The sequence below is a fragment of the Sebastes umbrosus genome, chromosome 22 (assembly GCF_015220745.1).
Source record: "Sebastes umbrosus isolate fSebUmb1 chromosome 22, fSebUmb1.pri, whole genome shotgun sequence".
NCBI lineage: Eukaryota > Metazoa > Chordata > Actinopteri > Perciformes > Sebastidae > Sebastes > Sebastes umbrosus.
Window position 1 is genome coordinate 2,586,859 of NC_051290.1, and position 12,703 is coordinate 2,599,561.

Below are 12,703 nucleotides of genomic sequence, written 5' to 3' on the forward strand. Positions count from 1 at the left end.
CTCAACAGCCTGTTTGTTTGCTGATAACCACTGAATATTAAATATTAAATATAATCGAGATGGGGGGCAAAACGTACCTCAATTCTGCCCCGGGGATCAATAATTTATAATCATTTTCAACCTGAACAGAAGAGGAGGAGGAGGAGGAGGAGGAGGAGGAAGAGGAGGAGCAGCAGAGTAGACAGATGCAATTTCTCATTTCTCAGTTGGCTTCCACGGTTGGTTGTTGCTCAGCAGAGTCTCGTAGTTTGGTCCTGTAGGACAGAAGAGACACAAGGTTATGTGAAGGTCATTGTATTCGTCCATTAAAATGACCATTTGACAGAATTCAAATCCCTTTTATGTGAGCAATGACTGGTGTGTATTCAAATCAAATAAAGTGATTTAGCCCAGAGCTCCTGTCTGTGTTGCTTCATTCAAATATGAGCCTGCAGATAAAAGATTACGTTGTTGGACAACTAATATTAATACTAATGAAACCATCGAGCTTCACGTCTAATATCTATCTGTTTGTTTTGCCTCTTTGTTGAACATATTTAAGGATATTATATTAAGGATGTGACTAATTGTTCTGAGGGAAAAAGCTGCTATTAAACTTGTAGTACTGAAAAAGACCACTAGATGTCATGTTAACATTTATCTCTAGATTTATCAGAAAATGTAATTTTCTGATCTGCCTCACAAAGTCAAGTCAGTCATTTAATCTCATAATCAATGTCAACTTTATCATGATTAAATATCAATAAAAGTCACTTTTCATATCCCACCTGTGTGTGATATTAAATCACACTGAAGGAAGGTTAGTTTGCTCGTCAAGAGGAGTACTACTCATCCTGTAATGCTTATAGATCTTATGTCTTCTGTGGCTCTGGAATAAAAAATAAAAAATGTCTTTAATGAATTGCATTATGGGAAATGTAGGATCCAGAGGATGCAGCAAATATAATATTAATTATTCTGTTTTAATTTGCTTCTTTATTAATTTATCCTTGTATTATTTCTCTTTTATTTATTTATGTATTTATTTGTATTCATTTTTAAATGTATTTATTTTTGCATTTATTTTTGATCAATTAATTAATTCGTTTTACATTTATTTTTAAATGTGTGTATTTATTAATGCATTTAACATTATTTTATTTATTTTTTTACTCAATGTAAAATGGTGGTAATTATTAATCAAATCATTCTTTTTTGATCAGCAGACACTAGATGGCAACAGTAGCCATAACAGGATGTCAGGTCACATGACTACATGAATCACTGCAGTTTACTGGCCAAATGCCAAATTATTTGAGAAAGAATCCTGTTGTCTCTCTGTACTTGCCCCATCTGATAACAGAGAAGCGCCCGTGTGACAGACACACAGATAGCTGCTCGCTTATCTTCTAACACATAAGTAGCTAAAACATCCTGTAAGATTCACCTTTTGTATTTAAACTGTGTATTTAAACTGTGTATTTAAACTGTTCATTTAAACTGTGTTAGCCGGTATTTACTGCTGTCAACACGTGGCTGACAAACAGACAAACACATCAGATAAACAGGCCAACCTCCTGCAGGATTTGATCTTCAGATTTATTGTGATTTTCAGTTGATATGTGACAGGACAGAACTCATAGTTTGTACTTTGTTTTAACGCTTTGTCGTTGATATGAGTTGCTACATCTTGTCGTCAACAGAAAAAGAGGAGGTCTGTTTATCAAGTGCGCAACAAGGAAATGAATCTGCAGTGATGATGTGGGTCCCTTTTAGTCTTCAAAGCTTCCAATAACAAACACATTCAGGACTTTAAACGCATCTTCTGAGGTTTCAGTGTCATAAATGGATTATTCTGTATAGAGGTAGTAGAAGAATCCAGCTCATTTATTTATTTAAAAGTACTAATACACTGTGAAAATACTCAAAATCATTAGAATTTTTTTTTACTATTATGTACCAGTAGCTATAAACAGTAAAAGCAGGCAATGCAGAGCAGAAAGAAGTCCCCTGTGAGTTTATATATGTGTGTGTATAAACACTATATTAATACCAATGTGTGTTATTACATTGCTTGTTTGTCAGCAGAGTTATGGATAAAACTCCTGGGCGGATCTGATTCACTGACGCATTTTATTTATTTAAAAGTACTAATACTTCACTATGAAAACACTCAAAAGTCATGCATTGAATCATCAGAAAGGAAATGCACTGTTGTTATGTACTAGTAGCTTTAAATAGACATGACCTTGATCTTACCTTTCTGGTTACTCATGTAGTGTTTCAAAAGCAGGAAGCTTTGCAAGAATTCACACTGTAAGAAGTTGGACTAAAGCTACAGCACCCTAGGGAGAAATCTTACTTAGTATTAGGGTCACATGGAGGGAAAAAATATGTATGAGATTTTGAGAATAAAGTCATAAATTTACAAGAAACAAAGTCGTAGTATTATGAGAATAAAGTCATAATATTATAAAGTAGTAATTGTATGTGTTATTTTTAGAGGGGAAGTAGAGCAGTGTTTCTGAAAATGAGGATGCATCTTGTGAATTTCATAGGTAACCAAATACTTCCTCTTTTGTCACATCAGCACCTCTCTCTCTCTCTCTCTCTCTCTCTCTCTCTCTCTCTCTCTCTCTCTCTCTGTGTGTGTGTGTGTGCTGTGCTTGATTGCAGGAGTGGAGTCAGGTGTGCAGGGGTTGTGCTGCAGTTGCAAACGGTCATCAATCTACTCTACTACAAATACAGGACTTCAACTTCACCATGGTGCCAGATCATTGGCTCTGTTCCCAGAGTCAGTCTAGTTCAAGCCTGTTATCTGAAGATCTCATGTCTGTTTTTGTATGATTATCTCATACCTGTTTTCCTCTGCCTACAGAAGCACTCGGCCCAATTCCTGCCTCCATTCCACTCCTGTTTAGCACACCTCTCTGGACTCAGTACACCTCTCTGGACTCAGCACACCTCTCTGGACTCAGCACACCTCTCCGGACTCAGCACACCTCTCTGGACTCAGCACACCTCTCTGGACTCAGCACACCTCTCTGGACTCAGCACACCTCTCTCTACTCAGCACACCTCTCCGGACTCAGCACACCTCTCTGGACTCAGCACACCTCTCCGGACTCAGCACACCTCTCTGGACTCAGCACACCTCTCCGGACTCAGCACACCTCTCTGGACTCAGCACACCTCTCTCTACTCAGCACACCTCTCTCTACTCAGCACACCTCTCTGGACTCAGCACACCTCTCTGGATCTCGGGATCTCGGGACGCAGCTCAGAGTTACGTTTATCTTAAGTTGTTTTTAAGTGCATTTAATATTGTTCCCATTATAAATACACCAAAATTATGCAAAAGCACATTTTTCCAAACTAAGCGTTGTAGTATACCCAGGAAGAGACCGCTGAGGATGTGTGAAGTGATTTTGGTATCTCTACGCTGTATAATAGTGAAGTTATTGAATATTTTTGCAGCAACTCTTTTCGGTTACACTTTGTGGACGGTCCCTGACCTCTCGTCTCACAGCCGGCTGCACATACAGACCATGGATGTATTTGTTATGTGTCCAGCTCGGAGGACACATTTTGTGTTGTCTTTTGTGCACCAAGATTGTGCAACAGCTCTACAGCAGCTAAAATTAGTTTCTCTGTCTAGTTGTTCTTACTATTGAATATAAAAACACTTAGTAGTGTCCTAGTGGTGTCCTTTAAATTCTCATTTAAAATGAGCTTGTAGCTGGTTGTCTATCTCACTATAGTAAGAAAGAGCCCTCGTTGGTGTTTAAACCACATTTCCTTTATGAGTTATTGATCTGGGAAGTTCAAATCTGTCAATATTTTTCCAGCTTTATTGAACTAGTTCAGTTCTGCATTACTCTTCCACGATGCAAAATAGAATTATCTATCTATGACGGCCGCTGTGTGAATATTCCTCTCTTCCTTTCAGTGACTGAGGACGGCCGCTAAACCACACCAGAACTGAGGCGATGTGTGGAGGGAGAAGGGCTGGGGAAACATTTCCTCTCCCAGCCTGAAGAGGAGGAGGACAGCTCCTTCTGCACCAAGAGGAAGATGCTCGTCGGGTTGGATGTAATATGCCTTTTTGTCGGTACGAATAAGTTCATTTACTTCTCTTAAAATGAATGTTTTTGTGTTATTACTTCTCATTTAAAGCTTTGAATTTGCAATAATTAACTTGTAATATGTTTAACCTTCCTGTTGTCCTCGGGTCAAATTTGACCAAACTTTATTATATCATAAATATGGATTTCTTTAATCTAATTGGCCCAAACATGGATGGTTCCATACTATGGTCTTTGCAAAAAATAATGACCACAACTTTTGGTGTATTTTGGGTGTTTTGTTCACATTTATAGCATCACAGGTGTCATTATTTGCTATAAAATTTAAATGGTTTCAAAACAATGTTCTGACTAAACTTTGACATATACCAACCAACTTCTTTTTAAATTAATGTTTTTGTGTTATTACGTCTCATTTAAAGCTTTGCATTTACAATAATTCACTTTTAATATGTTTAACAACAATCATTGGAGACGAGTATAGATTAGTCTGATGACATTTTATTGAACATTTGATCTAATGAGGAGTCAGTTGTTTGGTGAGAGTGTGTTTGTCTTGACTGCAGCTTTCAGTCACCTCCCACTGCTGTCAGGAGGACTAAAGACAGACTGTAGATTGTCTCTGTTCTACCTGTTATAACTGAACTTGTATCTGAAGTCAACCTGAACAGAGGAGGAGGAGCCAGGAGGATATAAAGAATCTTTCAAAGGCGTGACTTCCACAGTTGGTTGTTGCTCAGCAGAGTCTCGTACTTTGGTCCTGTGGGACAGAAGAGACACAAGGTAATGTAGAAATACTATAGTTGATATAATATATTAATCATGTAAAGGTTTTTATTCTTGTGAAGAAATGTGTTGAGAATAATTTGGACTGTTTTATATTTAGTGGCTGACCAGGAACGAATAGAGACATGAAGTGAAATAAATAGAAAACAAATCAACAAACAACCAGGTTCCTCTGGAGTTTAGTTTATAGACTCGTTGTCTCTCCGTCTGTTTCTCCTGATCCTGACTTCACTCTGGATGGGTTATTGATTTTAACTAGTCATGTGAATGATACAGAGACGACTACTCGTTTCCTGTTTTTTTGATGGCTTCTTTGCGGAGAGAATGTGCGACAGCTCTGCAGCAGCTTAAATTAGTTTCGGTTTAGTTTTTCTAACTATTGAATATAAAAACGCTCCGTAGTGTCCTAGTAGTAGTGATGGTGAGATGAAGCTTCATGAAGCACTGAAGCTCTCCAGCATATTGGTTCACAAAAAGCTTCATCTGGACTTCATGTGCTCATGAAACCACTTTGTCAAAGAGTATAAAACAGACAGATGTGTTCCAGATGTGTGGCAGTGGTTTAACCGGGCACAGGGCAGTGGATGTGATTGTGTAACTAAAGGAAAATGATAGATGGGAGACATTATTCTGTATTTCAGCTTCAGGTATCTTCAATGACGTCACTTGTCTAAACACGAGCCTTGATAAGCGCTTCAGACAACTTCCTTTGTTAACTCGACACATCACTCTACTAAGCACTTCCACACTTCTGTAAATGTTTCTAGGTCTGGTTGTGTTGCCACATCCAGTCAGTCTCAGCAAACATCCCGGTATGATTTAATGCAAAAGAGTGAAGGTATTAAAAACACATTACTACTTTACAGTTAAATAATCAACAATTATGTTACTCCAACAGGAGCAGTAAAGAATGCTTAGAACAACACAACAGTATAACATGAACTCAGTGGTGGAAAGTAACTAAGTACATTTACTCAAGTACTGTACTTAAGTACAATTTTGCCCTATTGCCCTGTATTGGCCGCCACTACTACCAAGTAGTGTCCTAGTGGTGTCTTAGTGGTGTCCTAGTAGTGTCCTCGTCCTTTAATGTCGCTCCTCTAGTCTCAACAACAATCACTGGAGACTAGAACGGTCTGATGACATTTTATTGAAGATTTGATCTAATGAGGAGTCAGTTGGAAACCTGTTTGGTGAGAGTGTTCAACACTGTTGATCTCAAAGCAGATCATACTTCCTGTTCTTCCTCAGTTGTAAATATCTAATCTACTAAACTGGCTCCATCTTGTGTCAGAAGTACATTAGTGTTCCTGTCTTGGTGTCAGTCCACTGGTCAGTCATGTGTAATCAGTAGCACAGAGGAAGAAGTCCTGTGAGGACTAAAGACAGACTGTAGATTGTCTCTGTTCTACCTGTAATAACTGAACTTGTATCTGATGTGTTTCTGTCTCCTCTCACAGGATGAAGATGATCTGCAGCATCCTGCTGCTCCTCAGTCTGACCTCCTGTGTCTCTGGTTAGTTGACCTTCACTTTATTATCCACAAACACTAAATACACTTTCAGACAAACATCTCTAGATGGAGTTTGACATGTTCAAGTTGTCAGTTTGTCTGCTGCTCACTTTCCCTCTCTGTCTCCTCTACAGGAGCATTTGTAGTGAATGTGACACAGACCTCCTATCAGGCAGAGGAGAACCACAACATCACACTGGAGTGGATGTTCACAACCAGAACCAGCAGTTCCTCCAAATCACTTTATATCCTCTGTTACCTGTTAGCTGATCTCAGATCCTCAGTCATGTTTCATCTCCATGAAGGTGTTGAGGTCCCAGAGTCTCTGGATGAACAGTTTGCAGGACGAGTCCGGTGTGACAAAGACGTCCTCAGAGACGGACGAATCAGACTTCACATGTCCAGACTCAGGATTAATGACTCTGGTGTGTACCAGTGTGACGTGCTCACAGGTGATGGTAGTGGCTCTAGGATATGTCACCTCAATGTCACAGGTGAGTTGATTCAACACACGCTTAGAGCTAAACACATCTTAGTTGTTTCTGTACAGTAGCATTCACAGTATTATTATCCAAATCTTTATGGACATTCCTGCTTACATTGAACTTTTTTCTACCATTTATACTTTTTAAAATATTAAGCTTTATTACATTGTTTTTTTTTTACAATGTAACTCAATGGAGGGAATCTTCAAATCCTCTTAAACCTACTCCAACTTGAACTTCAACTCCTTCAGCATACTTTCAGCTACAGACTTCATTTAAACTTTAAACAGGTCACGAGACTTTGAACTATTAAACTTGCGTACAGGTTTTTGATATGTTTGACAGTTTTTGAGTTATCACAGTTTAAGTTTTATGCTTTTTTCAGAATTTATAACCAGTGTGTATTGCACTGTTTTGAATGATGACATCACAGCTAGAATAGTGTAGAAGAGCTTTTAAATCTTCTGAAAATAATATTTGAAACTTGCTCCCATTCCCACAATTTGTACTCTTCATATATAATTTCAGGTATAAATGTTGGAAATCTTGTGCTGGCTGCAGACATATCACTATGGAATCAGTCAGACTTACACTTTTGGCAACAACAGTCTGGAAGTGACAGGAACTCAAAGCAACATCCTCATAGGGACCCATGTTAACTTTGACCAAAGAATTCTGGATGCCAGCAATCAGTACCACTTTTCTGACCTGCTCCCATGATCACATTTTTGAAACTACACACACAAAACTCACACTATGTGTTCATCAGAGGGTCCGTACTCCTCATGTAAAAAGTCTAAGCGATAGGAGTTACGGTTTTTGGATGAGAGGCAGTTGTTTGACAGGTGCGCCTCAGGTTAATTTCTATGATATTCCTTGACTTACTGAGGATTCAACATCAAAGGTTGCCATGGTAACCTTTTAGTCTAACCATGCCCTTCAAAATAAAAGCCCTATAAAGTAACTGTCTCTTAACAGAGGCTTTTTTTTTTTTTTAATAAAATAAAAGCACTCAATTTTCACTCTATGTTAACAGTAAAGTAGGGACCTAATTTTTCAAAATAAAACTTCATTCTAACCAAATACTAATTTCTGTCTAACGACTTATATTTTTAAAGGTTTATTCCGCCCAAATACTACTGTGTCTAATGAATTATAGTTGGTTCATTCCGTCCAAATACTACTTTCTAGAAGTGTATTCCACATATGTGCTTTAAGATTTCTGTATTTTCAGCAATGCTTTGCTTTAATTTCTAAATTTCAGCTTAAAAAGAAGTCAGCAGGCCAAAGGGCCTTTTCCTCTCATACCCTCATCATGATGTTGAATTGTTACCATGGCTACCACTGATGAAGATATTATTACATATTACATATTTAGTCTTTCTTTCTGTTTATTTAGTTTCCTGTTTCAGTATGATTGTTACACTTCAGACAATCAGACATATTTTATTTTCTGTCCTTTACAGCAGCTGCTGATGAGCCCAAATTTCACGGACACACAATGAGCTTACAAACAGAGAATCGGGGAAGGATCGGCCTCTACGTTATACTGACAGCAGCTCTACTGGCTCTCTGTGCTGGACTCTGCTTTGCCTTCCTTCATAAATCTGCTTGTAAAAGAGGAAAGATCTATAGAGCCGTACAGACAATAAGATCCTCAGTGAAACAACCCATCAGGACTAACCAAGCGGTAACCTCCAGTGTTGAGATAAGGTTGTGTCTAGAAGGTAACCCCCAAGCTGCGAAAATGTGCAAAAACTCTTGCAAGACTCACTGCCTGACGACATATCCTAACCTCAACCATTCAAGGTCAATACCTAACCTCAACCATTCAAGGTCAATGCCTAACTTCAACCATTCAAGGTCAATGCCTAACCTTAATTCATCATCACTGTATGAAAAGTTCATCATTAAGATTTCGCTGTAAGTTGGTTCAGTTTTCCCTCCAGCTGTTATCAATCATGTGATTTATGTCCTCTGTTTACTGATGGATATTGTTACCTTGCACTGAATATCCTAATGTTACCTTTATAATGTGTCCATACTAAAAATGTAGTGATTCCTTCACTGTGGCCCTTTAGAGTTTTTCAGATTTTAATCTGTAACTTCTTTATTTTTTATGGTTTTCATCACTTATTCTTATACTAAATGTCCTGACTGCATCACTACAGTAACGTTCATTTTCTACATTTTCCTTTTTTAATTTCTATAATATTTTTAAGACATTTAAATTAATTTTCATCAAGCCTTGTGCATCATTGGACATATTGATATACTGTAAAAACAGAAAGAAAAAAAAGATTTAAGATTTTTTCTACACCCTGAAAAATGTAGCCAGTAACCGGAGATGTCTTCATACACAAAACAATATAACATATGTTGTTGTTTATGACGGATATTGTAATTCTAATGTCTAAAGACTTCATCATCATTTTATGTATCTCAACATTGAGACCACAGTTGTGGGACATGAAGACAAAGTGATGTTTGGACCCATAAAATTCTCCTTAAACTTTATTTATCATTCATTATGTCAAGATGGGTAATAACACTGTGCATATATTTTTGAACAAAAAAATTGTTTTAAGTTTATCTTAAGATGTTCTAATGAATATTAGTTTGAGTTGACCTTTTGTATGAGCGGTTCACGAGAAACAACACAGCAACAACACAGGCCAAGCATTCGGAAAAAGGCAAATTTTACCATATAAGGGGGAGTATAAAAGATATTCAGATTAGAATAATGTGTGGTAGAAACTGTTTGATATCAGTGAGTGAATGTGTAAAATATAATAACATTTTATATTTTTGTATGAATTTCTATACCAGAATAAATCTGTGCACCAGATGACACCAGTATTTTCCTGTTTCTTTCTTCACTGCTCAACAGCCTGTTTGTTTGCTGATAACCTCTGATAATGTCCATCTAATGGCCTGATAACATCTGAGGTGGGTGTAGTAGTAATAAACTTTATTAACACTCTAAACAGTTACAAACATATTTTACATACACTTTATTGTCATACAGACGTCAACAACATAAAGTACATAGATTGTATTTAGGATCAAATAGACTCTTGTCTAGTCTAGAAAACGGTAGAAATGTTCATTAGATTGTAAATTGTTGTATATTTATACATATAATAACTATAACATGTATTTATCATTTTGACTTCAATCACCAGCTGGAACTGGAACCCTAACTGGAACTGGGACTGGGTCCAACTGTTTGCTGCGTAAGTGAAAGTGAAAGTAAGTCTGAACAGAGGAGCCTTGATTACGAGGCAGGACTACAGCAGCACAAGGTAATGTGGAAATACTATAGTTGATATATTATATTAATCATGTTTTCTTTGTGAAGAAATGTGTTGAGAATAATTTGGACTGTTTTATATTTAGTGGCTGACCAGGAACGAATAGAGACATGAAGTGAAATAAATAGACAACAAATCAACAAACAACCAGGTTCCTCTGGAGTTTAGTTTAGAGACTCGTTGTCTCTCCGTCTGTTTCTCCTGATCCTGACTTCACTCTGGATGTGTTATTGATTTTAACTAGTCATGTGAATGAAACAGAGACGACTACTCGTTTCCTCTTTTTTTGCATCAAGATTGTGCAACAGCTCTGAAGCAACTTAAATTAGTTTCTCTGTCTAGTTTTTCTAACTATTGAAAAATAGTTATAAAAACACTTCATAGTGTCCTAGTGGTGTCCTAGTGGTGTCCTCTTAGTGTCTTCGTCCTTTAGTGTCTCTCCTCTAGTCTGTGTTGTGCGTAAAATCAAAAGCTGACCAGAAACTTTGTTAACCATCGAGGAGAAATCTAGTTGGTGAAATAGTTTTCCTCTCTAACCCCCTACTCTGACTACAGAAACACAACATGGAGGTTAAACCATTAATGCATGATGATCACAGATAATACAGCCTTTAAATAGTCCACACAATAACAGGAATATAACAACAATCATTGGAGACGAGTATAGATTAGTCTGATGACATTTTATTGAAGATTTGATCTAATGAGGAGTCAGTTGTTTGGTGAGAGTGTGTTTGTCTTGACTGCAGCTTTCAGTCACCTCCCACTGCTGTCAGGTCAAAGCAGATCATATTACCTCAAAATATCTAATCTACTAAAGTGGCTCCATCTTGTGTCAGAAGTACATTAGTGTTCCTGTCTTGGTGTCAGTCCACTGGTCAGTCATGTGTAATCAGTAGCACAGAGGAAGAAGTCCTGTGAGGACTAAAGACAGACTGTAGATTGTCTCTGTTCTACCTGTAATAACTGAACTTGTATCTGATGTGTTTCTGTCTCCTCTCACAGGATGAAGATGATCTGCAGCATCCTGCTGCTCCTCAGTCTGACCTCCTGTGTCTCTGGTTAGTTGACCTTCACTTTATTATCCACAAACACTAAATACACTTTCAGACAAACATCTCTAGATGGAGTTTGACATGTTCAAGTTGTCAGTTTGTCTGCTGCTCACTTTCCCTCTCTGTCTCCTCTACAGGAGCATTTGTAGTGAATGTGACACAGACCTCCTATCAGGCAGAGGAGAACCACAACATCACACTGGAGTGGATGTTCACAACCAGAACCAGCAGTTCCTCCAAATCACTTTTTATCTACTGTGAGATGTTTACTGATCTCAAGACCTCAGTCCTGTTTCATCTCCATGAAGGTGTTGAGGTCCCAGAGTCTCAGGATGAACAGTTTACAGGACGAGTCCGGTGGGACAAAGACGTCCTCAGAGACGGACGAATCAGACTTCACATGTCCAGACTCAGGATTAATGACTCTGGTTGGTACCAGTGTGACGTGCAGACAGGTGATGGTAGTGGCTCTAGGATATGTCGCCTCAAAGTCACAGGTGAGTTGATTCAGTAGAAGTCAGTCAGTGAAACCAGACTAAGAGTCTACAGCCCTGCTAGTGCTAAACACATCTTAGTTTAGCATGTTAGCATGCTGCAGGGGTCATACTGGTTAGTATAAAGTAGTCTCAGCTTCATCCCTGCTGGAGCTGTACCAAAGAACACATATTACTAAGAAGTGAAAGTCAACTGGTCGTTCCATTACAACGTCAGCTCCCAGCAGCAGAGCTACGCTTCCGCCATTTTGGACTGAAAGCGACTACCAGACGCAGTAAAACGTACGTCATGGCTACCGCTGATGAAGACTAGGATCATATTTAGTCTTTCTTTTGTCAGTCTGCTGGATTTATTTAGTTTCCTGTTTCAGTAAAATGGTTCCACTTCAGACAATCACACACATTTTATTTTCTGTCCTTTACAGCAGCTGCTGATGAGCCCAAACCTCCGAGACCAACAAGGAGACCACAACCAGAGAGTCTGGGAAGTATCGGCTTCTTCGTTGAACTGACAGCAGCTCTACTGGTTCTCTGTGCTGGACTCTCTGGACTCTGCTTTGCCTTGCTTCTTAAATTTACTGGTAAAAGAGGAAACATCTATAGAGCTTTAAAGACGATGAGTTTCTCAGAGAAACAACTCATCACGACTAACCAAGTGACAACCTCCAGTGCTGAGATAAGGTCGTGTCTAGAAGGTAACCCCCAAGCTGCAAAAACATGCGTAAACTCTTGCGAGACTGACTGCCCGACGACCTATCCTCACCTCAACCATTCAACGTCAATGCCTAACCTCAACCATTCAAGGTCAATGCCTAACCTCAACCATTCAAGGTCAATGCCTAGCCTCATCTATTTTAGATATTTCTCCGAGCTGGACACATCACATTAGTCTCTCGTGTAGATTTATTGTCTCCAGACACACTTTATAAACCCATACGGCTGCAGTGCAGCGCCACAGTATGTTTGAATAGCTTCCGCTCCCTTCTGACGTA

General features: G+C 38.5%; 4 protein-coding genes and 2 long non-coding RNA genes across 19 annotated transcripts in view; 2 read left to right on the plus strand and 4 right to left on the minus strand.

Annotated features, from left to right (window-relative positions):
- LOC119481862 overlaps window positions 1-12,703 on the minus strand; it is a 166,214-nt gene that overhangs the window by 75,582 nt on the left and 77,929 nt on the right. The gene's annotated exons all lie outside the window — the stretch shown is intronic.
- LOC119481846 overlaps window positions 1-12,703 on the plus strand; it is a 145,971-nt gene that overhangs the window by 50,829 nt on the left and 82,439 nt on the right. The gene's annotated exons all lie outside the window — the stretch shown is intronic.
- The window catches only part of LOC119481879 (butyrophilin subfamily 2 member A2-like), a 429,385-nt gene that overhangs the window by 34,896 nt on the left and 381,786 nt on the right, over window positions 1-12,703 (minus strand). The window lies entirely within an intron of this gene.
- LOC119481913 overlaps window positions 1-12,703 on the minus strand; it is a 37,085-nt gene that overhangs the window by 590 nt on the left and 23,792 nt on the right. The window lies entirely within an intron of this gene.
- On the minus strand, window positions 48-3,375 carry LOC119481905. The gene is made up of 3 exons (XR_005205294.1): window positions 3,227-3,375; window positions 2,838-2,905; window positions 48-254 (listed from the first exon to the last, which is right to left on the minus strand). It is a non-coding gene; the product is annotated as an uncharacterized LOC119481905 (long non-coding RNA).
- Window positions 3,935-12,703, plus strand: part of LOC119481860 — a 36,526-nt gene continuing 27,757 nt past the window's right edge. For 3 of the 11 annotated variants that reach the window (XR_005205278.1, XR_005205279.1, XM_037759166.1), the window contains exons 1-4: window positions 3,935-4,090; window positions 4,805-4,847; window positions 6,311-6,366; window positions 6,498-6,857. Coding sequence is in view for 8 of the 11 variants with exons in the window: in XM_037759166.1 (XP_037615094.1) it covers window positions 4,054-4,090; window positions 4,805-4,847; window positions 6,311-6,366; window positions 6,498-6,857 (496 nt within the window). In the remaining 3 variants the exon portion in view is untranslated. Of the gene's footprint in view, window positions 4,091-4,804; window positions 4,848-4,891; window positions 5,114-6,310; window positions 6,367-6,497; window positions 6,858-8,314; window positions 9,425-10,643; window positions 11,224-11,354; window positions 12,393-12,703 lie in introns of those variants that run through there. The other 8 variants (XR_005205280.1, XM_037759163.1, XM_037759168.1 and 5 more) reach the window with 8 other exon arrangements.